General features: G+C 37.1%; 2 protein-coding genes across 2 annotated transcripts in view; one reads left to right on the top strand and one right to left on the bottom strand.

Moving 5' to 3' along the window:
- Positions 1–25032, top strand: part of ALG13 (ALG13 UDP-N-acetylglucosaminyltransferase subunit) — a 115697-nt gene that overhangs the window by 79017 nt on the left and 11648 nt on the right. The window contains 5 exon segments of the mRNA XM_049767651.1: positions 3446–3478; positions 3593–3645; positions 16009–16080; positions 16989–17154; positions 22513–22734. Of these exon segments, the coding sequence (XP_049623608.1) occupies positions 3446–3478; positions 3593–3645; positions 16009–16080; positions 16989–17154; positions 22513–22734 (546 nt within the window).
- Positions 14499–15016, bottom strand: LOC125999568 (40S ribosomal protein S16-like). The gene has a single exon (XM_049767649.1). It carries the CDS (start codon positions 14987–14989, stop codon positions 14549–14551), a length of 441 nt encoding a protein of 146 aa, XP_049623606.1. The 5' UTR covers positions 14990–15016; the 3' UTR covers positions 14499–14548.

Genomic DNA, 25032 nt, shown 5'->3' with positions numbered 1-25032 from the left:
CCTTGCCGGTTTTCATGCTCTGTAGTCCCTCCCTGAAAATGGTGTCTGGGCGAGCGAGGTTTCTGGAGCCTCTTTTTGCCCCACTCGCAAGAGTTTCACGCAAGAGGACAGTAGACAGACATAGACAGGTCACACTCACAGTTTTTCACAGTGGGCCCCACTGGGCAGGTGTACTTTCGCGGATTTTCCCCGCCTGGTGTCACACACAGGGAGCCGGCTTTTGCAAAGCCTTGCCGGTTTTCATGCTCTGTAGTCCCTCCCTGAAAATGGCGTCTGGGCGAGCGAGGTTTCTGGAGCCTCTTTTTGCCCCACTCGCAAGAGTTTCACGCAAGAGGACAGTAGACAGACATAGACAGGTCACACTCACAGTTTTTCACAGTTGGGCCCCACTGGGCCGGTGTACTTTTGCGGATTTTCCCCGCCTGGTGTCACACACAGGGAGGCGGCTTTTGCCGGGTTTTTAAATTTTTATTACTTCATTTAAACACCATGGTTTACATTGTTGCTCATAATACATGTTTTTGCCATTTCATGTTCCAACACCAGTGTCAAATTCTCTTCATCAGTGTTCCCAGATTCCCACCCACCTCCAAAACTGCCCCCTTGCAGGCACAAAATAGTGTACTTTATATTGCTTGTTTACAGTTTAAGTAGTAATGGAATTACCAAAAACAACTAAAGCAAAAGAAAATTTGTAGAAATTATTATATTTCACAGTAGATTTATTAAGTCACCTGAAATTTTACTAAGCTGTTAGTTGCTAGTTGAAAATTCTTGTTTTTGGTTTGTTAACCATAGGTGACTTATAGGCTACTTTGACATCTAATTTGGTATGTTCCTACTGGGGTGTCAATATTGACAAATTTAAAGGTGAAACATGGTCCAATAATTTCAAGTTCTGTGTCTGACATGGCAGCAGCTTGGGGGCCTGGCTACGGCTATTAAGGCTTTTGGAAGTATGAAAAAATGGTTGGTGTTTGCCCACACTTACTCCAATGGAGTCCTGGATATATCAGCCTAAATGCTGGTGTACCTGGAGTTTTGGTTGTTTAGGTGTGGTTGGTGTTTTTTTACCCAAAACAAAGACATTGGTTAGTGTGTTTGGTGTGTTTTTACCCAAAACAGAGACATTTCCCAGCTTCCTTTTTTTTCTTTTCACCAACCCTTTTGACATAAAAGTCCACCTAGACTAGATTAGCTTGATAGGTACTTTGTTTCTCACTTGACTCTCCCCCATCATGGTTGGATTTGAACTGGTCCATAAGGAGAGGCTTCAGTTTGGTGGGCCCTGAGACTGGAAGCCACCTGATTTCATACTTTGCTCCCTCATGACTATCTTGGTTTGTTAATTCAAGAGGTGACCCTGCTTGAGGTCCTCTCACCCAGGCTTGGAAATACAGCATGTGGGACATTTTACAAGGTGTATTCAGGGATCAATGGTAAAGCTATGAAGTTGGGCCTTTGGCATGGTGGCAATTGTAGGACGTGGGTATAGCTACCAAGACTTCGCCAGGGTGGGCACCCCCCCTCCTCCTTCACCCACCCCTCCTCCAGAGACTGCCCCGGAGAATTTACTGGATTTTAAAGATGTTGTCTTGGCTTTATCAGAGAGAGATTTCTGGTTTGATAGCACACTACACTGCTATAATATATTTTCTGTTTTCTTCATTGATCTTGAGTGAGATTTGATATGGTGAGATTTAAGTATAGAAATGCATATTTATTAGTGAAGACCTACTTGTAGTCGTCTTCTGCATTTTGTAAGTATGTGAGTAGCTGCTATTTTATAATACTGCTATAAAATTAACTATTTGTACACATCTGCTTGATATATTGAACATTTCTATTTAATGAATCCTATAGGCCATCCTCTGCACTAATTTATATTTAAAGTAAATGCTTAATGTATGTAAATCTCTGAGACATTTGATTACTTGTAAGAGGAATTTGATATTTTAAGTGTAAAAAACATGGCCGGAATATTACCCTTAGTGACAGATTATTTATATTTCTATTGAGATACAGTTGCTAACAGTTATTTAAACTATACAATTTAATGGTACTTAGAGTCAAAATTAAAATAACTATCCCATATTCAATTTTAGAACATTATTAACATCCCTAAAAGAAATATTGACATTAGTAGTCACTACTCTTTATACCTACTCATGCTCCTCTCAGATGTAGACAACAAACTGTTTGCTTTCTAGCTTAGTGGATAGACCTATTTTTTAGGTATTTCATATAAAGTAAAAGCTATAATCCGTGGATCTTTGACTCAAAGAGATCAAATTTGACTTCAGGTTTGTTTCAGTCTGAAGCCTGTATGTATGCTCTTAACAGTTGTGAAATTCCCTTCCACCTAAGATATGCTTATTTTTATTATTTTCTGTAAAATTATATATTTCCTACTGAAATCATTCATGGGGAGTGGGGGAATTGACGAGGTGTGAGGCAGTATAATACTGAGTTGCCAGTCAAGATCTTTATTTTTTCTATGTGAAAAATCTAGTTTATGAATGATCTCAGATTATGAGCATGCTGAGGATATATAATCTTGTTTTCTTAATATGGCCCTTTTGTTTTTATCATTTAGTACAGTGAGTATCTACATGTGTACTTGTTCCATTGTGGTGGTATATTCAGTGTTCAAATATAGCAAGCTGGTGTAGTGGTTAGTTTCATGTGCGCAGGAAACTCTCATTAACAGCTTTGTATATTATGATAACTCAAAAAACTGAGAGGAAAAAGTATCCAAATCTACTCTTATATTAAATCCTGCTATTTGTAGGGGTTGTGTGTTTTATGTTTGAGAATGAAGTCCAGTTTGGCCTATATGGTGTTATATGGTACAAGTTGCTTAATTGTGGAATAATTTTCTCTGCATTTCAGTGTTGTGTAACCTTATATCAAAATACTTAAATCCACCAAACCATGCTTTGATGGCAGATACAGAATGAATATTTTATCTGAAAGAATGCTGAAAAAAACATGAGGCATGGTACATTCTCCTGTTGTCCATATGCTTAAATTATTTATAGTCATTATTATCCTATGTCAAATATGATGCTAAGATCTTTTTACACTTATGCTGATGATCTAGATACTGTTTTGAAAAAAATTGAGACACAAAGATTAGTAGTCTAAAGTAATGTAATCAGAATTCAGTTCTAGGCAAGTCTAACCCCAGAGCAGTTATAATCAATCACCTGCTGAAGAAAAGGGACAAGTTAGATTCTTTCTCTCTGGATAGAAAGAATAAAGGGAATTTTGAAAGGAAAAAAAGTATTGTTTGCAACCAGTTTGACTTCAATATCTGTTAGTCTGAAAATGTAATTGACATATTTCAGCAATGCATATACATTTTAGGTTTGACTATTGATCCAGGAAACTCAAGAAAAACCTGGCCTTCTCTGATTGAAATAAAACATCCTTTTTTTTCCAGGTCACTATCCTGGAGATTATATTTACCCTTCAGGTTAGTGTGTTCTTAATATAATCAGGCATTTTTCATCATTTATACAATTTCAAACTATAAATGCTAATTTGAAAGTATTTCTAATTTTAAATTTTACTTTATGTCTTCTGGAAGATGCCTGTGAAACTTCGGATGTTTATGAAGTTTGTGAATCTACAGCAAACTTAGTAAGTATTTCATTATGGCTTACTTTTAGTTTTGGCCACCTGGAAGTTCTCAAAGATAACTCCTGGTGGGCTTGGGGGACTTATGCGATGCCAGCGGTCAAACCCTGGTTGACCACGTGCAGGCAAATGCTCTACTGTTATTCTGTTACTCCAGCCCCAATAATGGCTAATTTATTTTAACTCTTGTATACTAGGGTACTCTTCTAAAAGGTATCCAAATACATTGAGTCCTCACTTGATAATCTTGGTAGATTTTTCAAAACAGTGATCTTAAGTGAAATGATACATAAGGAAACCATTTTGTCATAGGTTAGTTGATAAAATGAAAAGTTAAATAGTTGAGTTTTTCTAAGTACAATTTTGGTCAAAATTAAGCAGAATCTGCAAGCACTTTTATTTGTGGGAGGATTTTGTTGATCATACCCTGTGCTGCTCAGAGCTTAGTCCTGGATCCAGGCTCACAGATTACTTGTGGTAATTACTCAGGGTACCATTTGTGTTGCCAGATGTTGCAAGAGGGTTGGCAACATGCAGAGCCAAGTACTATAATCTCTGAACAGCATCAGCACTTTTAATATTAAGAAATAATTTGTATTTATTTTCCAGTTTACTTTTTCGTTTAGAGTCATGGGTGGATGGGGCTAGTCCCAGCAGTTTAGGGTGCATGGCAGGGTCTCTGGGTTGCCAGAGACCCACTTGAATTAACACTGGGTCAATTTTGGAATGTGAATTCTTTGGAATGTGGGAAGAAATTGGAATACCATGAGAAAATTTACAGATGTGGGGAGAACATGAAATATTCCTGGACTAGGAGTCAGTTTACTTTTGTCAATGTTATAATATTAAATGAAATGGCATTAAATCAAGATAGTCCTGTGAAGGTCATTCTCATTTTGTAGTTGAAAAATGAGTGACCCAAAAATTAACTGGAGTCATCTTACGCTTTTATGAAAGTATTCATGTATTCCTAATATATGTGGATTGATGAAGAAATTCAGACACTAACAGTATTTAAAGGATTGTATTTTTTGGTATTAGATGGAATTATGTAGTGGAACTTTGATGGTAGTTGTGGTGAATCTTAGATATAGATACAATCATAAAGCTAAGCCCCCCCTGAAATTCCCTAAAATTATATAAGCTACAAATTTCAGTTATGTATTGCGTCAGATAGTGTTCTTCTTAGTTATGTTAACATATTCCGTGGAGTTCTACAATACAATTCTGCTCAGAGATTCAAGCTGGTCGAGTGCCATGGAAGGAAACAATAGCTTGAAAAGTATAAGTCTTTCAAACTTCTGAAGAGAAGAAAAATGTCTGTTATAGAGGCAGGAGGGAAACTGGGGACATTGGTGGCAGGAATGTGCACTGGTGAAGGTATGTGTTAGAACACTCTGTGCCCTGTGCTCAGGGATTACAGTTGGCAGGGTTCAGGGGACCATATGGGATGATGGGAGTTGATCCCTGGTCAGTCACTTGCAATGCAAGCTCTAACCCACTCACTGCACTCTCTGAATAACCAATTTTATTTTATTTTATTTTATTTTATTTTATTTTATTTTATTTTATTTTATTTTATTTTTTGGTGTTTTGGCCCACTGCTGGCAGTGCTCAGGGGTTACTCCTGGCTCTACACTCAAAAATCGCACCTGAATCCCATATGGGATGCTGGGGATCAAACCCGCATCCGTTCTGGATCAGCCTCGTGAAAGCAAACCACTCTGGCCCCCAAATACCCAATTTTAAATGATGAAGCAAAAACTACTAGTGTAGAAAAATTTCCATTCAGAAGCAGAAAGTAAGGAGAAGCAGTTACTGGTCTATAGCATTTCTGACAATATGGACAAATTTGTGTGAGATGCCCAACTTGGGGATAATAACTATTCTGTGTGTTATTAAAGGCCCTTATTTTTGTGGTCCTATTTAAAATGGACATTGGGGAATAATATCCCTTAGTAACTGTAACTGAGCTGCTCTGTTTACTTCTTACTCATAGGAAGCAAGAGGCCTAGGGGTGGAGGGAGGGCGAGAATGGACAGAAAGGGTTTTATGGACTTCGATAGAAAGTTAATGGCACTTTGGAGGAAGACTTGGTGTGGTGACATTGTATCCCTAAAATATAGAATTACAAACTTACAAACTAATTTTATCTTAATAAATTAATGGTCTAAAGGAAAATTTAAAAACTCAGGTACTTCGTATGGATTTTTTAGCTATATGATTAAATTTTGTTATTAAGCTGTGTTAATATTCAGAGAGTAAAATGTTTTAAAGTTTTAGGGGTACTATATTATCCTACCACAACTACCACAAAAATGTCAATATCCTTCCCCTAGCTGTGCACTGATCTCTTTCTACTCACTTCCTAACCTTAACAACCTCAATTCTTTTATTAGTTTAAATAATAAATAAAATTAGTTTGTTTTCATTGGACATAGTTTTTTTTCTTCATTTTTAAATGCTTTGCAAATAAGGAAGATTACCTGCTTTGTCTTTTCTCCTTCTGACTTACTTTGCTTAATATGACATTCTCTAGTAAATGACAATATTCATCATATAACTTAGAAAATGACAATAATTATATGACAGTATGCATATAATTTAGCAAATGACAATATTCATAAAATTACCTATTTTGGCTCTTTCACTGTTCTTTTTTCCCTTTTCTTTTTTCTAATACTTTGAAATTTGCCCTTCCAAGTAAGAATAATCACATATATTATATAATATATAATAATATATATTATAATCACATATAATAATCACAAATATAACCCTGCCTTTTTTGCTTGTACAATCCCATTGATACTGTTTTGGTTATGGCAGTTGTTTTCACATTTCATGGCCATTCATTTTGAGGAATTTAGAAAACACAGCAGAATAAGTTTACCTACTTTTCTATTTGTTTGAAAAAGTTGGCAGAAATAAGTCTGAAATGAAGGCAATATTCATGGAGCAAAGGGAAATTCACAGCTCTTACTGTTTCCAACTTTTAAGTTTGGGAATCTCTTATTTATTTTTCTTTATTTAAGCACAATGGTTACAGACATTCGTAATTGGGTTTTATCCATAAAATGCATACCCCTGTTTACCAGTGCAACTTTCCCACCACCATTGTCTCCTCATTTCCTATCTCTCCCACCTCCTTGTTGTCATGGTAGCTGTTAGTGTAGTTATTTTTCTAAGTGCTCTTAGCAATCTTTGTGATATGCTTGTTATCATGGGCTGGTTTTTCCAGCCCTCATTTCTATTGTCTTTGGGTGTTGTTATTATACTGTCTTTTATTTTTCTTAAATTCCACATATGAGTGAGACTATTCTGTTCTTATCTTTCTCCCTCTGACTTATTTCACTTAATAGTCTCCAAAACCATCCATTTATAAGCAAATTTCGTGACTTCATTTTTTATAACAGCTGCAGAATATTGCTTTGTATAGATGTACCAGTTTCTTTAGCCATTTATCTGTTGTGTATCTGGGTTGTTTCCAGATTCTGGTTATTGGAAATAGTGCTGCCATGAATATAGGCGTGCAGAGGGCATTATTGTGTTGTGTTTTGGGGGCCCTAGGGTATATCCCTAGGAGTGGTATTGCTGAATCACATGGGAGCTCAATGTCCAGTTTTTTAAAGGAATATCCTTTTAGCAAATGACAATATTCATCTTACTTTTTCATCATGTTTGAATACTATGACTTATTTAGCCTCTCATCTGTTGTTTAGTACTTGGGTTGTTTCTGTATCTTGCTTATTATAAATAGTGTTACAATAAATATTTTGTACACATATTTTAATGGAATTGGTAAATAATATAGCTTTTGAATTTCTGTACTGATTGCCAGTAGCCAGTTTATATCCCCACCGACAGTGAATGAGATTTTTTTTCTCCAGATCCCCATCAGAATTGCTGGTTTTGACCTTTTTGGTGTTTTTGGCCATTCTCATAGGTAGAAAGTAATAGTTCATAATTACCTTATATTTTATTTCTCTGATAATTAGTTACAGTGAGTATATTTTTATGTGCCTATATGTCATCTATATGTCTTCTTTGTAAAAGTGTAGTTCAGCACTTCATCCTACTTACTTTTAGTTTTGTTTTTGGTGGGAAAACCATGAAGTGACAGGGATCAAACCTGGGACTCCTGCTTGCCCCTTATATTTGTTTTGACGGGATCATTTTTGGATGGGATTATTCATATTTTTGATGAGATTATTTGGTTTTGTTATTGATGTTATTGTTTTTATATATCTTGGATATTAGCCTTTCTTCAAAAGTATGGTATTTGCATATTTTGTCCCATTCAGTAAGTTGCCTTTTGATTTCAGCAATACTATTTTCACTGTTTGGAAGCTTGTAATTTAATTAAATTTATTTCCCATTTATTTATTTTTACTTTTACTTTTCTTGCCAAAGAAATGTAAAATTCAAACACCACAGAAACCAGTATCATGAGTGATTTGCCTGTTTCCTTTGATTAATTGATTTGGATATAAATCTTTAATACATTTTGATTATTTCCATGCATGGTGTGAGAAGTAGCTCAGTTTCATCCTTTTGTATATGACTTGCCAGTTTTCCCAAATTTTTGTTTTGGGCCACACCTGGCAGTAGTTAGGGCTTACTCTTTGCTCTCCACTAAGGGATCATTCATGGTGAGCTTGGAGTACGAAATAGGGTGAAAGGAATAGAACCAGAGTCATCCTCATGCAAGGCAAGCTATACTATACTATACATCTACTATATTCACTATATATCTACAGTGTATATATATGTATATACAGATATATATCCCCTCTGGACTATTACTCCAGCCCCCAATTACATGTTTAACTTAAATAATCATGGCTTACAAAGTTATTGATAGTTGAGTTTTAGGGATATAATGTTTCACACCAATCCCACCATCAGTGTTAAACTCTCAATACATTTCTAAAAGGCAACAATCCTTTCTCTGTCTTGTGCTCTATGGTCCCTTCTCATAAACCTGTCCAGATATATTTCATAGCTTATTTCTAGTATGTTTCTTTTACATTGACATGTGTCCATTTAGAATCTAGTGCCATAATGTTATGATTATAATAATGATATAGTAGGCAGTCTTCTTTTGTTTTAGGATTGTCTTGGCTGTTTGGTTTCTTCTGTGACTCCATACAGGTTATACCATAACATTTGTTCTTTTTCCTTGCAGAATGTCTTTGAAATTGTAATGGGGATCTTACTGAATCTGTCTACTACATTGGGTAGAATGCTCATTTTTATAATGTTGATTCTTCCAAGGAATGTTTTTTTTATTTTCTTGTGTGTTCTCTTTATTATGAAAGTGACTATTTTCCACGTAAGTTTTCACCATGTTGGTCATTTTGATTCCAAGATACTTCACTCTTTTAATGCAGTTGTAATTGTATTATTTTTTTTTGTTTTTGTTTTTTTGTTTTTGTTTTTGGGCCACACCCTGTGACGCTCAGGGGTTACTCCTGGCTATGCGCTCAGAAGTTGCTCCTGGCTTCTTGGGGGCCATATGGGACACCGGGGGATCGAACCGCGGTCCGTCCTAGGCTAGCGCAGGCAAGGCAGGCACCTTACCTCCAGCGCCACCGCCCGGCCCCCTGTAATTGTATTATTTTTATTTCTTCTGTTCTATTGCATAAAATGCAACCAATTTTTATATATTATTTTTAAACTCGTTTACTGTATTGGATTATAATTTGGATTTTCTTTTTCCTTATGTAGGCCTGTATTGTAATGAAATCCCCTTAATTACTGTTTTTGCTGTGTACCATAAATTTTGATGAATTGTTTCTTAATTCTTTTTTTCATTATTCATTTAAACATGTACATATACTTTGTCCCTTGAGCCCCCAGATTGTAGTACATTATAATATTTTATACACAAAGCAATACAAAGCCAAAAAAATTATGCAACTCCCTTAACATTAAAAGCTGTAGTATTGTTGACACAATTGATCATAATACAATAATTCATTAAGAATGAGTCAAAGGAGCACAGCAAAGACTGTGTTAGTGTGGAAATTGTTTGCATAGGCCCAGCAAAATATAGATGGACATGGAAAGAAAAAGCCTTGGCCTAAATAAAAGAAGACCTTACACCTGAAGTTTTCTGGCATAAGACCAACTCTAGGCTTCAGGCATATTAGGTTGCCCAACCCAAGTCATTGTCTGTATGCCGATACACTTTTATTTTTCACACAGTCACTGTTGTTAGTGTCAGGTTTCTCTAGCCAAGGATCTCAGAATATGTCCATATCCAATATAAGAGTCAGGATGAGGAACAACCTTTAGTTTCACTCACAGTTAGAGGGTGATGCAGAGAGCTCTTAATTTTTTTTTTTTTTTTTGGTTTTTGGGCTACACCCAGTGATGCTCAGGGGTTACTCCTGGCTATGCGCTCAGAAATTGCTCCTGACTTGGGGGACCATATTGGACACCAAGGGATGGAACTATGGTCCATCCTAGGCTAGCACACACAAGACAGACATCTTACTGCTTATGCCACCGCTCTAGCCCCTTGCTTTTATTTTATTTTCTGTGCCTTGTCATTTCAATTTAAAGGTGTTTTGATGCTTTATACTTAGGGTTAAAAGTTTCCTGGCTTAAGGTATTTGTCTCTTTCCTTATATTTGGGGACTTTTCAGCTGTTACATATTCAACTAACAATTATTCACCTTTCTTTTTTCTTCTGAGTCCATTTGAAACAAATATTTATTTTTCAGTTTCTATGCCATAAATCTTTTATGTTTCCTTTATTTTTTTGAATTTTATAAAATTTTCTATTCAGATCAAGTATTTGCCTCTGTTTCTCTTGAACTCAGTGATTTGGTCTGCATCCTCTGCCATTCTGTGGAGTCACTTTATTGCATTTTTTTAGTTCAAGTATCATATTTTAGCTTAATTTTTTTTGGAAATTGTCATACTTTTTTTCCTTGTTAAATTGCCTTCCACTGGGCCGGAGAGATAGCATGGAGGGTAAGGTGTTTGCCTTGCATACAGAAGGACAGTGGTTCGAAATCCTGGCATCCCATATTGTCCCTTAACCTACCAGGAGAGATTTCTGAGCCAGGAGGAACCCCTGAGCACTGTTGGGTGTGACCCCCAAAAATTGCCTTCCACTAATTTTCCATGTCAGTGATTATCATTAGAATTATGGCTTTAAAGTCTTCATCTGGGAGTTTAGAGCTGTCTGATATGCTCCTTTTTAGGTTTTGATGTTTGTTCAGCACTGTGGGTGAATTTTCCTCTTATTATTCATATCTGGTGCTGTGTAAGGACTAGGAATAAAAATATGGGTCTGAACCAGTCACAGGTGGTGATGGAAGATCTTGATAGGTTTATGATTGCAAATTCCAAATAATGACTCTTATTTCTTAAACTTTGTATGAACTTTAAACACCAGGAATTTTTGAAGATGAGTGTCCTATTTCAGCTACAGCACCAAGGTCTTTCAGAACAGGAATATGACCCGAGGGTCCCAATGCTGATGCTTATCTATGGCTGCAGTGCCAGAATTCACTGGGCCTGCATATCATCAGCTGTGGATCAAGGACATGACTGTCTAGAAAGAGGTAGCAACAGCTGACTTAGTGCTGTAGGGAATTTGTTTTGTAAGTACTACAGTCCTGATTTCCAGAAGACTTGGATAGTATCTTCTGCCACATCCTTGTTTGGCAGGACCTCAAGCAGCAAATATGAGCAACATTAGGCTGCACCAAATGTTCCAAATGACTGATGGTGTGGGTGACCAGTGGAATGACTATGCCAAGTTTGAAGAGGCCTGAGGGGTTTCCTGGAGTACAGGATTGCAAGTGGTGAGGGGCACCTGCACATCAGCTATCCAGAGTCTGAGAGGCAGTGACCAACATTTGGGTCTCATGAGTATCCAAGAAAAGCTGCAGGCCAAGTTCCTATAATCATGGAAAGAAAGCTGGGTTTAAGGCTTTGAGTGAGTGCCCCTAGGCTTCTCCTGTGTATGAATCTAAGTATGAACCTGAGTGGCAGCTCAGGTTCAAGTTACTTAGTCTGATAGTTCTCAGGCTACATGTATACTTTAGGCAGATGAGTCTGTGTGGCTAGGTAAACTATATCAGGGTAGGTTGGGGTGGGGAATACTGGATGGCTTATTCTCCTCAGTCACAGCAGACCCACAGATGCCTACCAAGACAAGAACAGTGCAACCCCCTTGCTTGCTGGCTTTGTATTGGGGGACCTGGTGTGCTCGGACTGTGTGCTGGGAAGAGCTGCTCCTGTTTGGGTCAGCTGTGAAAGTGTCCCAGTTTCTCAGCCTGGGGGGGAGGGGCAGAGCTGAAGTCAGGAATTTGCCCTCAGAATCTGTTTCTAGGAGATACTCAAAAATGGTGTCTCTCAGTAAAATTGAGAGGCCACTGAGATGATACCTGCCACTGATTTTTACCCCAGTATATGTCTTTATGTATAGTCTTTTGTCACCCATTCTGGTATTGCAAGAATTGTATTACAGGGTTGAGGTTCTGGGAGTTTGGCATAATTCTGTTGAGGGCTTTGGACATCTCTTCCCAATTATAGCTTTTTTGTTTACTTTTTTATTTTTGGGTCATACCTCTAATCCCTCAGGGATTAGTCCTGGCTCTATTCTCAAATTTCTTCTGCCAGGCTTAGGGGGACCATATGAAGTACCAGGTATCGAACCCAGGTTGGCCATGTGCAAGGCAATGCCCTACCTTCTGTTCTATCACTCGGTTCCCACAACTAATGCAATTTCTGGGGATTGGATTCTGTGATTTTAAAGTTCACTTCTCGATTGCATCTAGCTGCTCTTTGGTAAGAGACTAACTCCAGCTGCTCTTTGGTAAGATACTGACTCCACCCAACTCTTGATTCCCTTGTGAGTCTCTCCTATGTTCTTTTAGGGCCTGAAACTGGATGCTGTGGTGTTTGTGTTTTAGTAATAGGTGGACAGGATAAAAGAAGAATGCTAACAAGGGTTCTCCCCTTCTCTACCTTCATGGGTCCATGCCTAGAGTGTGTTTATTTGTGTGTTTGACTGTGATTGTTTTCATTTGCCAAGTAATCATACTGAAAATTCTTTGCTTTTGCCTCCCAATGGGTTTCTTTTCTTTATTTGCAAAAACCTTGAGCTTAATAGGTATTCATACCTTGGGATGCCTTTCTGTGAGCCATTTTGTTTCATTTTTATTTAAACTATTTTCTTTTTATTTTTCTTTTTTGCCACACCACCGGTGATTGAGGGCTTAATCCTGGCTTAGTGCTCAGGGATCATTCCTGGAAAGGATCATATGATCATAATGTACTGCTGGGGAAAGAATTATGCAAGACAAGCTCCTTCTTACCCACTATACTATATATCTGCCCTCTTAGTTGAAATCTTTCTTTCAACTTTATTCATATTGTAACAATGAATTTTGTGGTCAAAATTCAAGGTGATCTTGGTTTATTCGATTTTATCTTACATGGTTTGATAATGAAACAGTTGCCTCTTCAGCTCCCTCTCTATATTCAAAGTCCTTCTATTCACTTTTATTACTTCCAACCAGTTTCTTTTCTGTAAACCTTTCTTAAAGTTCTGTGTTGAAAGAATACTAAGAATACTAATACTACTAAGAATAAAAATAAAGAAGTAACATTCTGTTCTCCAAACCGCATCTCCTAAGAGTTACAGATTCATAATCTATTCAGTTTAGGATTTTGTTAATCTTATATGCCCAGTACAGATAGGGAGTAGGCCTTTGTTTATCAGTCATTTAGGAATCCAGGCTATAGACATGTTCTTTTAGAACCACCTTAGCAGCATGAAATACAAGGAAATTGAACAGTAGGTCTATTTATGCTAATATTTAATTGCCTGTATCAATCTCATGACCATAACTAGTTCAGATGAAGCCAGGAGGAGGAGCTTGACATGTACCAAAAAAACTGGAATATTTCTGGGAAATTTGAATTTATGAGAAACTTTTAAAAACCTATTTTAAGATTAATTTTTTACTTTATTAGCTTCATCTACTACATGTAGGAAAGAGAAAGAAATTATAATATGTAATTATTTTATACTTTCCCTGTTCTTTGCCCCCTTATAAATAATTTTTCTTTGGTTCCACCATTATTGTGCTTATATCGCATGCATTTTATACTATCTCTTGAAATAGCCACTTGAGTAATAAACAATTAGAAACCTGGGGGCTGGAATGATAGTACAGGAGGTAGGTTACTTGCCTTGCATGGGACTGGTCCAGGTTCAATCCCTAGCACCCCATATGATCCCCTTGAGCACTGCAGGGAATGATCCTTGAGTACTGAACCAGGAGCAAGCCCTGAGTGCCACTGAGTATGGTCCCCATAAAAAAATAATAAATCCTTTTATTATGTGAGATGTAGATACTATTTCTAGACCCTTAATTCCACTTGTCACATGTTTTTGTTACTTATTTTACATCCCCAATAGTTTATTGTTAATCTCTTCCACTTCTGAATAGAAGTCACCCAATATGTAGCAGTTTCAATTTTTTTACAACAGTCTGAAATACTAAACTATTGAAATACTTGAAGATTTCTAGGCACAGAGCCTTCCAAGACACTTTATTTGCTCACTATAATTTCACACCCAACTCTTAACTTACCTTTATCTACAGTTGATTGGAATTCTTATAGGGCCTTCTGAATGAGGGTTACAATTTATTTCTTGGTAGGTGTTTTGGGTATATTTAGAAACAAATTGTAGAGACATGCTTTTATTAGTTTATCTTAATCTGACCTAAATCTTTTGTGGCCATAGCTTGGTTTGTCTTCTACCCTGTGATTACCCCTAACATTTTTCTTTTTTCTTTTTTTTTTTTTTTTTTTTTGAAACGGCAAGTCCCAAAACCCTTTATTAGAAAGATGAACCAACAGGGAGACCAGCTTATCGGTAGGATTTCTGGTAGCGAGCATGGGCTCCAGGTCCTCCAAACTTTTTGGACTCGCAGCGCCTGGGATCAGCTACCAGCAGGGTCCGGTCGTATTGAATGAGGATGTCTTTGATCTCCTTCTTGGAGGCCTCATCCACATATTTCTGGTAATAGGCCACCAAGGCTTTGGAGATGGACTGGCGGATGGCATAGATCTGAGCCACATGACCACCCCCTTTCACCCGGACGCAGATGTCCACACCGGCAAATCGCTCCTTGCCCAGCAGCGGAACAGGCTCCAGGAGCTTGTACTGCAGCGTGCACGGCTCAATCATTTCCAGGGGCCACCCGTTCACCTTGATGAGGCCATTGCCCCGCTTGCAGTGTGCCACGGCCGTGGCCGTCTTCTTGCATCCGAAGACCTGCACGGACTGCAGCGGCCCTTTAGATGGCATGGCAGTGATAAGAGACAAGACGTCCACACTGCGTGGCAAAGGAAGGCGCGGGGCCACCCTAACATTTTTCTTGTCAACATTAATGTTTTTTTCTGTCATGACAGTTTGTCATTCATAAATCTGTGCCTTTTTATATCACTTTTACTTTCATAATGAATAGGTCTTGAGATGGGGGAAAGTTGTAAAGCTATTCACCCATGTCTCAACCACATCATAGATGGGGAGTACATTGCTTTAACCTATCTAATATTAGGGCTGTTGCCCTCGGAGCACTTGAACAAGAAAACCCACTAAGCAAGTAGTATAGCAAATAAGTCACTTGCTTCACAAGTGGCTGAGAGCCTTCTAAGCACCTGTTCCATCCCAAACACCTTATCTGGGACCCTGAACCTGCCAGGAGTGACCCCTTAATGCAGCAGAGCCAGTAGTAAGACTTGACCATAGGTAGATGTGTCCCCAAAACAAAAATTTCTATTTGGATGTGATCAGAAACAAGGTATAAAATAAAGTAGTCATCTAAATCAGACACTCAAGTAACACTTTTTGGAATCTTCTTTGTACTTTCAAATTGAATACTTTCAAGACATCATTTTATTATTATTTTAGGGGGGCACACCTGGTGATGCTCATGTGTTACTCCTGGCTATGAACTCAGAAATAGCTCCTGGCTTGGGGGACCATATGGGATGGCAGGGCATTGAACCATGGTCCTTTCTAGGCTAGGCAAGGCAGATGCCTTATCATTTTGATTTAAGGAACTTTTGAAAAAGCAGGTATTTTATCTGTATGTTTTTTGATTTTCAATTTCTCTTTTTTTAAAAAAAAAATAAGCCATGTCCAGTGATAATTCAAGATTTACTCTTAGCTCTACTCCAGGATCACTCCTGGGATGATTTGGAAAACCATATGTGATGCAGGGATTAAATCTGGGTCAGTTGTATGTAAGGCAAGCACCCTACTCACTGTATTATTGCTCCAGCCCACTTTTTTCTTTTAAAACTATTTTTATACTCATTTAGTCTCTTCAGGACAGAAGATCATATTGTGTACCCCATCAAGATACAGTTACCTCATTTGATTACCCACAAACAGTAAGTACAGAATAAGGTGTTGGCTTAAAAAATTACTTGAGGGACCACGGGAAATAGCTCAAGGAGCTAGAGCATAGTATAAGATCCTCAGTTTGATAGCCTGCACCCCAAAACCCTCTAAGCCCTGTTTGCCCCCTAGGAGACTTGTGTGGCCCTTGTGACCTTCAGTACATCTGAAGTATTACAGCACCAATTCCAAATTTTAAGTCTTCTTTCACTTGGCTAATAATGCTGAGAGTGGCTACCGGGCCCTTTCAGCATTGGTAAAAACCATAGAAATGAGTAAAATCATTGTGGGAAAAGGAAAAGATTGAGAAGAGCATCTATAATACAAGTTGCATTGGTAAACAAATGGAGATTGCATATGAGGACAATTAAAAAAGAGTTTGCTATCATTCATAGACCATCAGTCTTTCAGAATGGGTACCCTGGGAAATATCCTGTTTTCTTAAGTAGCTATAGCTTCAGTCGCATGAAGTTAATTAAAACACATTTTTGTTTAAAAAATGTATGTTATTAATAGTGTATATAGATTTTAAAATGTATGTTATATCTAATATGCAAATAACAGAATAGTGTATATTTTAAATCTAGTTTTCTGTGTAAGAAATTCAGAAGTTGCATGTTTGAGAATAAGATAGGTAGATAGGTGATTTGAGTTGGAGGGAAACTTGAGTTTTGAATCAAAATATTTTTTTCAGAAAAATAATACATTAAAAAAGACTGTCCAAATAATCTGGGAGCTTCTAAGGGAAATAGCATAATATTACCAATAAGTTTACATAAAGATTGACTTATCAGTATGGTAGTTTTATCAAAATACTGTCTTCTCAGTATTTTAGATTAAAAAAGTAGCATTGTTTAAAAAAACCAAACTTTGTATTCTAATATTTTTTCCACACTTACAGGTGATGGCAAATTCTGCAGCATTTGCAGCTTCATGTGTCAGTAATGTTCCAGCTCAAGTCATTTCTAATTCTGAAACAGCTAATCAAGTTAGCAGTATTACTTCAGTTTCCTCACAGGTTGCTACACAGCCTCTGTTTGTATCTACGGCTATGCAAAGCAGGGAAGGTATGTTATCTACTGGTTCCTCATTTTGAAATTCTCTTTCCAAAGCTGTTCTTTACATAGGAAGGACTACTTTAATTTCCAATATTAAACTTGTCTATTTTATTTTGGTTGTAGGCCACACCTAGCAGTGGTCAGGGCTTGCTCTTTTATATTTTTTGGATTTAGGGCCACACCTGACAGTGCTCAGGTTACTCCTGGCTCTGTGCTCAGAAATTGTTCCTGGCAGGCTCTGTTCATATGGGATGACAGGAATCTCACCCTGGTCCATTGAGGGCTGGCTCAGGTCTTACTCTTAACTCTTAGCTTGGGTATTGATCATTCCTGATGGTGCTTTAGGGACCATATGTAGTGCTGGGGATTGAATTGGAGTCAATTTCATGCAAGGCAAGCACCTTGTGTTACTATCTCTCCAACCCCTAAGTTTTAATTTATTTAATGCGGTGCTTCTCAAATAGTGGGGCGCACCCCCAGGGGGGCACAAGGCTCCGTAAAGGAGGTCGCGTTTGACCTCGGCAAACACTGTCATAACAAGCTAAACCCTGTGTATATGTCTCTGTATGTCTCTGGAGCTGAGAGTTGCTGTGTCCTGCTTCAAACCACTTCGAAAAGCTATGCATTCATTGCAAAACGTGCTCATTGTAGCCATTCATCCAGACATTACCTCTGATAAAAAAAATCAGCTAAAATTATTTTATATATATTTTTTGTTTTGCAGATTAAAGTTTTTTTTAATAAAGATACTATTTACAGTCGCATGGGGGGCATGAAAAATGTTTTCTTCTTCCTAGGGAGGCATGACAGAAAATAATTTAGAAGCACTGATTGATTTTATGTGTGTGTTATTGGAAATCTATGAGCTTTAGAAAAAATTATTTTTAATTAATTTTGTTGTATTTTTAGCTTTATTAATCACATTCAGAGAACATATGATAAACTCTCAATTTTGACCTGTCTTAATATATAGAAATCAAGGTCGAGGTGCTTCACACTTCACAGAAATTCTGAAAAGTTTTCTGTGAATTACATGTCTATATGGTGAATCATTTCCCTTTTATCATTAGTAAAAAAAAAAGAATATAGGATTTAGAATTTAAGAGGTCTATTAGAATACTGGTTTTACCTCTTAAGTCAAGAATTTTCTTTTCAATTAGTTGATCATTTCATGAGTGACAGATAATAGGGCATTTGCCTTTCATAGGGTTGACCCATGTTCAAGCCCTGTAGGAGTAATTCCTGAGTGCAGAGCCAAGAGTAACCCCTGAGCATCAACAGGTATGGGCCCAAAACAAAAGCAATTTTTTACCATATCCTAACTATGAGTTTAGGGGTTTTGATTGTACCAATTTTTGAAAGGATTGTAAAATTGAACTGAGTATAATATTATCAGAACTTTGTGGAAGATGCGGCATAGGTTTTCAATCAGAGACCTTTTATAGAAATAGAAATAGCAAAACTAAATCTTATGGAGACTATTTAAACTAAATGAAAAGCTCTCCACAGAAATGCCAGAATTTTTGTTGTATGGTACAAACCACCAGTCACAAGAACTGTATGCTATCAGGATCTATATGGTAGCAGTAAGATGAAAGCATGGGGAATATTGTTTAGTGGACATGCGAACAGAGGGTTTCCTCGAGTACAAATATGTATTCACTGTAAAGTACAGCAACTAATTCATAAGGAATGGCTGAGATAGGGAAGAAATTTTACCTTTAATATTAGATGTATGTGTTGGGTACATAAGAGATTGGAAGGCAGCTATGCTCACCACTACACCACCAACGCTGCTGGGTACATAAGAGATTGAAGTACTTGGAAAAATTTAGCCCTTTAGAATTCTTATCAGGGTTCATTTTAGGGAGACTATTCCTTACTGGGATAAAAGTTGATCAGGATAGGAAAACCTGTAGGTCAAAACTAAAATCGAGAAAAACAGTGATTTCTAGAATGTACTGTTTTTAACACCACACAAAACAGTGGTAGAGTTTAAAATTTAAAAATCTTCCCTATATTCTACCTTAGTTTTAAGTTCATGAAAAATAATTTCACCTAAAAATACTAATTCTAAGTTCAGATCTTATAGAAAGATGTTTTAAGCAGGGGGAAAAGCAGAAAAATCTCTGCAGACCACTAATGCATGTCGGGAATGTATCCACCTAGCAAAACTAAACTATTTCATAATGAGCCAAAGAAATTGATAAAATAGTAGAGAGTGGTGAAGAAAAACCCGTCAGAATTAGAGAGGTGACTGTGATCTAATTTGTAATGTTTTCTAGGGAAGAATTTGAAACCAGTGACTTGCTTATCCTCAGTACAATAAAGAAAAGTAGTGTCAAAGGAACCACAGTAATTAAAATGAATGTTATTTTGATTCATTACTTAAAAAGCAAAATTATTGCAAAAAATTCCATGTTGAAATATTAAAAAGTAAAGACAGTTGGGCCTGGCTTAGGGTAAGTTGCCTGAGGTACTCTTGTCATACAAGTTTAGGCTTGGGTTTTGTAGTTATTTAGAGTTTTTGTATTCATGAATTTTTAGTAGTAATTTCATGACCCTTGAATGAAGTTTTTCGTCTCACTATATCTTAGCCGTAGCCCTATCTGTGACTTCAGAGCAACATTCTTTTTAGTTGCTTGTTTTGGCCTACACCTGGCTCTGCACTCAGGAATCACTCTTGGTGGGCTAAGAGAACCATATGGGAAGCTGGAGATAGAACCTGGCTCAGCTAAATGCAAGCTAAATGCCCTACCAACTCCACTGCATGATCACTTTGGTCACAGGAAACTTGTTTTTTAATTTTGGGGCCACACACGGCAGTCTTTGGGGCTTATTCCTGCTCTCAGTGATCACTCCAGGATGGCCCAGGGTTTAATTCCCATCTTTGTTCAGGATTGACTCCTGGCTTCATTTGGGGGCCATATGTGGTGCCAGGAATTGAAACCTGGTTGGTTGTGTGCAAAGCAAGCACCCTACCTTCTATACTGTCACTCTGGCCCCGTAGTAGTATTTTTGACACACTGTGGGCCAGTACCTATCTTACATACTGGTCTGCATACTGAATTTTAACCAGTAGACTAGACCAGTGATAGAGCAGTGTTTTTCAGCCTTTCTTTTGTTTCTACACCAACACAAGGGTTTGAAGAGCACCATTTTAGAGAAGTGGGTCTTACTATGTGTATTAATGTTCTATTGTGAGAGAGCTTGAAGCAGGATACACCTTTGTGGATAGGGTAAAATACATTTAAAATGCCATATATTGGTTTTCCTTGAATAGTATAGAACAATTTTCATTGTTCTGGAGCCATTCCTTGCACCTTTACCTGTTAATATATCTATACATCTATAGAATATGTCTGTGAATGAGATGATTCATCTTTAGAGCAATTTGGATATTATAAAATTTTAAGAGATGTGTATTATACCCTTACAAAAGTTACTTCCCAATTACTTCTTCCCTTGATTCTGTCAGATCCGTCAATTTTTTTGCTACTTCTGTGACTAGTAGTTGATTTTTCCCAGTGATTACAGTCAGATCCTACTCTTTAATATTATTGAATTTACTCCATTTTTTGTGGGTGGGCTATACTCGGTGGCGCTCAGAGGTTACTCCTGGCTCTGTACTCAAAAGTCACTCTTGGCAGGCTTGGAGACCTTATAGGTTGCCGAAGATTGAACCAGGGTCAGCCTCATGCAAGGCAAACGCCTACCTGATATGCTATTGCCCAGGCCCCCTCTTTTTTAATGTAAGAGACTGGAGAAGTAGTACAGAAGGTAGGGTGTTTGCTTACATGAGGCCAACCCACTTTCAATTCCTAGCATTCCATATAGTTTCCCAATCCCTGAGCTGAAGTAAGCTCTGAACATGACTAGGGCTGGCCCAAAAACACATTAACATATGATGAGAATGCTACTTCAAAAGGAATTAAAAAGTTTTGTTAAACAATTGAATGTATTTTATGTACACTTTTAAGATACTCTAAAATTAAATCCCCAAAATAGATACTATTTTGATATAGATGACTAAATCCAAAAATTTTTGACTGCATTTTAAAAATTACTTGATTCAGATTTTGGTGCCCACTTTTGAGTTTTTACATAGAATTTATGCTTATATTTATGTTCCTATTTTTCAGTCAATGAAAGCCATATAAATTATTTATAAAACTTGACCTACAGGAGGCCGGAGTGATAGTACAGCAGTAAGGTGTTTGCCTTGCATGTGGCCAACACAGGACAGACCATGGTTTGAATCCCAGCATTCCACATGGTCCTCCACACCTGCCAGGAGCGACTTCTGAGCACAGAGCCAGGAGTAACCCCTGAGCACTGTCATGTGTGACCCAAAAAACAAAAACCAAAAACCAAAAAAGAAAAAAAAAAACCTCTTGACCTATAGTTCTCTTGCTAAATTACCTGAATAATAAATTCATGTGGACTGTGCCTATACTAAATTAAGTACTCTAAATTTCTAAACATAAACATTTAACTTTGAGACTAAAACTTCCTATAGATGCAGGTCACACAGGAGTTAAATTTAGTACTTGAATTTCTAAGTTGGTTTAAATAATTCCATTATATATGAAGGGTTCTATCGATCTTGTAAAAATTTAGCATTAATTTGGCATATTGTTCATACATAGATGGATTGTTGGTTAAAACTGCATTGGTTCCTATCATATATAAATAATAGTAATAAGCATTTTAATTATGCCAAAAGTGAAATAGTCAAATGAGTTCTATTTAATTTACTATATTATTGTTATTATTATTATTATTATCATTGTTATTTGGCTTAATGGTGTGCAGGGCTATGCCTTCAATAATCACTACTTGGTGTGTGGGCCACACTGGTGGTGCTCAGGGTACCACATGGCATCCTGGGGATTGAAACAGGTCTTCTGCATGCAAGGAAAGCACATTATCTGCTGTATTGTCTCTTCAGTTTAGTTCTTTTAATTATAACTTTTAGAGTTCTCTATATTCATACAGGGCTTCCAGGTTGAAACATTAAGATTTGTTGAAGTGTGTAAACTGTATAAATTCTTAGTTTCTGCATCTTGTGATTTGAGTAAACATGTCAGATGATTATGTGTTGGGTAGTAATCTAAGGATAATGTTTACCTGAATGGCATGTATGTACTTTTTCTTCTTTTAAGTAATCTTTAACTCAGAATAACATGTAATGAATTTATGGTTTTCAACTGGCATGTCTGGAGAGAATGTGGACAATTCACCATTACAAGTTTTAATTTTTGAATCAAACCATAAAAATTTGTTTGACCATTCTGGGAACACAGAATAAGTAGATGATGAACTATTGATTGCTATCCATTGTTACTTTATTCTGTTTCTTTGTAGTGATTGCTCCACCATGCTACCCTTATCTTTCTACTTCTATTAATGGTGAAGCTGCCTCTTTACCACCACCACCACCACCTCCACCAATTCCACCTCCACCACCACCTCCACCTCCACCTCTTCACCCTGCTGAAGTGGAAGAGACATCAAACTTACCACCACCACTTCCACCACCACTTCCACCTTTTTCCTGTGATCCAAGTGGCAGTGATTTGCCTCAAGGTAAGTAGATTTGAAAGATCTGGATGATTGTTTAAACCTGAGAGTAGTATAGAGATAAATTGGGAATTAGCTTGATACCATAATGATGTCAGATGTGGGACCAGTAAAGGAACAACTGAAAGCAGAGATTTTCTCTGTATAATTAAGAAGCAGTAATGATCAGATTCATGCAGCTATTTTTTTCTTTGTAACGCTGTCTCTTGCCCTGAAGATGATACTCAGCAGCATGTATTGTCTCCAATTTTTATCAAAAGTATATAAAATTGGTTTGATCATCGATATTTGACTGAGTTTGTTGTTTGATATCCCTTGAATTTCAGCCAGGTTTTCCTTTCCTTTATGAACTAGTTTCATTTTTAAATCTTAGGTTAGCATTTTTTTTAATAGAAAATTGTAATTGAAAGTTCTTAATTGTTTATCTTTCTGGGTAAGTGTCTCACTCTGATGGTGCGTAGACCTTTGTTCTTCCTCTGTGTTCAGGTCTCACTGCTGGGTGGTGCTCTGTATGCATTGCCTGGGATTTAAACAGGGTTGACCCCCTTGCATGACATACTCCTTAACCTCTGTACTACCTCTCTGGCTCAATCTATGATTATTTTACTGTATCTTGGATCTAGTGATTACTTTTTTCAGCAGCCAAAAGTAGCTATCAGGATTTCTAACTCTAGTGTATGTTCCTGTATCTTAAAACTTCATTACAGTTCTCAACATTTCAGTTATTGTCTCTACTTGCCAGATATTTTCTGCAGATTTTTTATTTCAGATTTTTTGTATCAGTAATGAAATGTCTTACATATATCTCATTTTTATCTGCATGATATGCAGAACATTAACTCTTCTCATTTGTTTTCAATTTTAATAGTGGAAAAATTTCCCCTTGTCCACTATTCTAAAACATGATGCCTTTACTCCTCTCTAGACATTACCTACCTCCGTTCAACAGCATTGTCATCAATAATGCTAATTTTGTATTTTCTGGCATATTTTGAAAAAGTTCAAATATCCATGAAACTTGAATTTTCCTGTTTCCTCTTTACAAAAAATTTTTTGATTCATCATTGATATTGCAATGCTATATAATTTCCATAATACATCTTTATGTCTCTATATAGTCTTACCTTACCTCACCTACCATCAAATGCAATCACACTATCAAAATGATCTTTTCTACCATTCTTTCCACTAGTCTCTTATCCCTCTGATAGTCATATTATTTTATTGTAGTGTGCTTGGTTTATTTATACCACTAATGAGTGAAAGCATCTGATAATTATCGTTCCCTTCCTGACTTACTTCACTTAGGATAATTACATGAATTTCCATCCACGATGTCCCAAAAGGCACTATTTTTAAAGTTAATTTTGATTTTTGGGCCACACTGACCAGTTATCAGGTCTTACTCCTGGCTCAGCATTAGAGGATCACTCCTGGTGGGGTGCAGGGGATTATAGGGGTGTCTGGAATAGACCCGAGTCAACCTTTGTGCAAGGAAAACACCTTACCCAATATACTACCTGTGAGATGAGACTAGCTAATAGCCCTAAACAAAAGTGTTTCCCAACTTCTTTTTTTCCCTAAACCTCTTCCTTTATGTAAAAGCTCACTAGATACTTACTTTTGTATCTTACTTCACCTTCCCCTCCTGGTATTGGGAGTTGGTTTGAATCAAGAAAGCAGTTCTGGCTTTTGGCTCAGACAGAGAGAGAGCATTTAATCCTTTCCTGACTGCTTGGTATTATTTATCTGCTGCTACCCTGCTTCATCAGACCCAGCTACCTGCTTGGGGTTTAGAAATATGGTGCCTGGGGCAGTCTGACCACTTGTGTATTTTTATTTTACTACTCTCTATCACTGATACTTTTCTTTTTTAATAGCTAAGTCATATTTGAGCATTTATACACTGGCACTTCACCTAGACATCTTTTAATGGGCATTTAGGTGGTTTCCATGTTTTAGCTATTGTGAATAAGTTAATGTAATGGCATCACTGTAATGGTGTCTATATTCTTTGAAATTTGGTGAAATGGTATATATATTCTTGAAATAATTTCCAAATGTAAAGTGGTGTGTATATTCTTTGAAATTATTTTTGTGACTTCTGAATAAATGCCTAAGAATGGTATTGCTTGATCATGTTTTGTTTACTTACTATTTAAATTATTAATTGAATGCCATATCTGTGGTACTTAGGACCATGCAGTACTGTGCGTTGAACCCAGACTTCTGGCATATTAAACATGCACATTAGACCTTTGTATAATCTTCCTCATCCTCTGGTGGTGGTGGTGATGGTGGTGG

The sequence above is a fragment of the Suncus etruscus genome, chromosome X (genome assembly GCF_024139225.1).
Source record: "Suncus etruscus isolate mSunEtr1 chromosome X, mSunEtr1.pri.cur, whole genome shotgun sequence".
NCBI classification, from domain to species: Eukaryota; Metazoa; Chordata; class Mammalia; order Eulipotyphla; family Soricidae; genus Suncus; species Suncus etruscus.
This window is presented reverse-complemented; position numbering and strand designations above follow the sequence as displayed.

Excerpts from the sequence above, each read along its gene's own strand:
- LOC125999568 (XM_049767649.1), bottom strand. The coding sequence starts at position 14,989 with ATGCCATCTAAAGGGCCGCTGCAGTCCGTGCAGGTCTTCGGATGCAAG.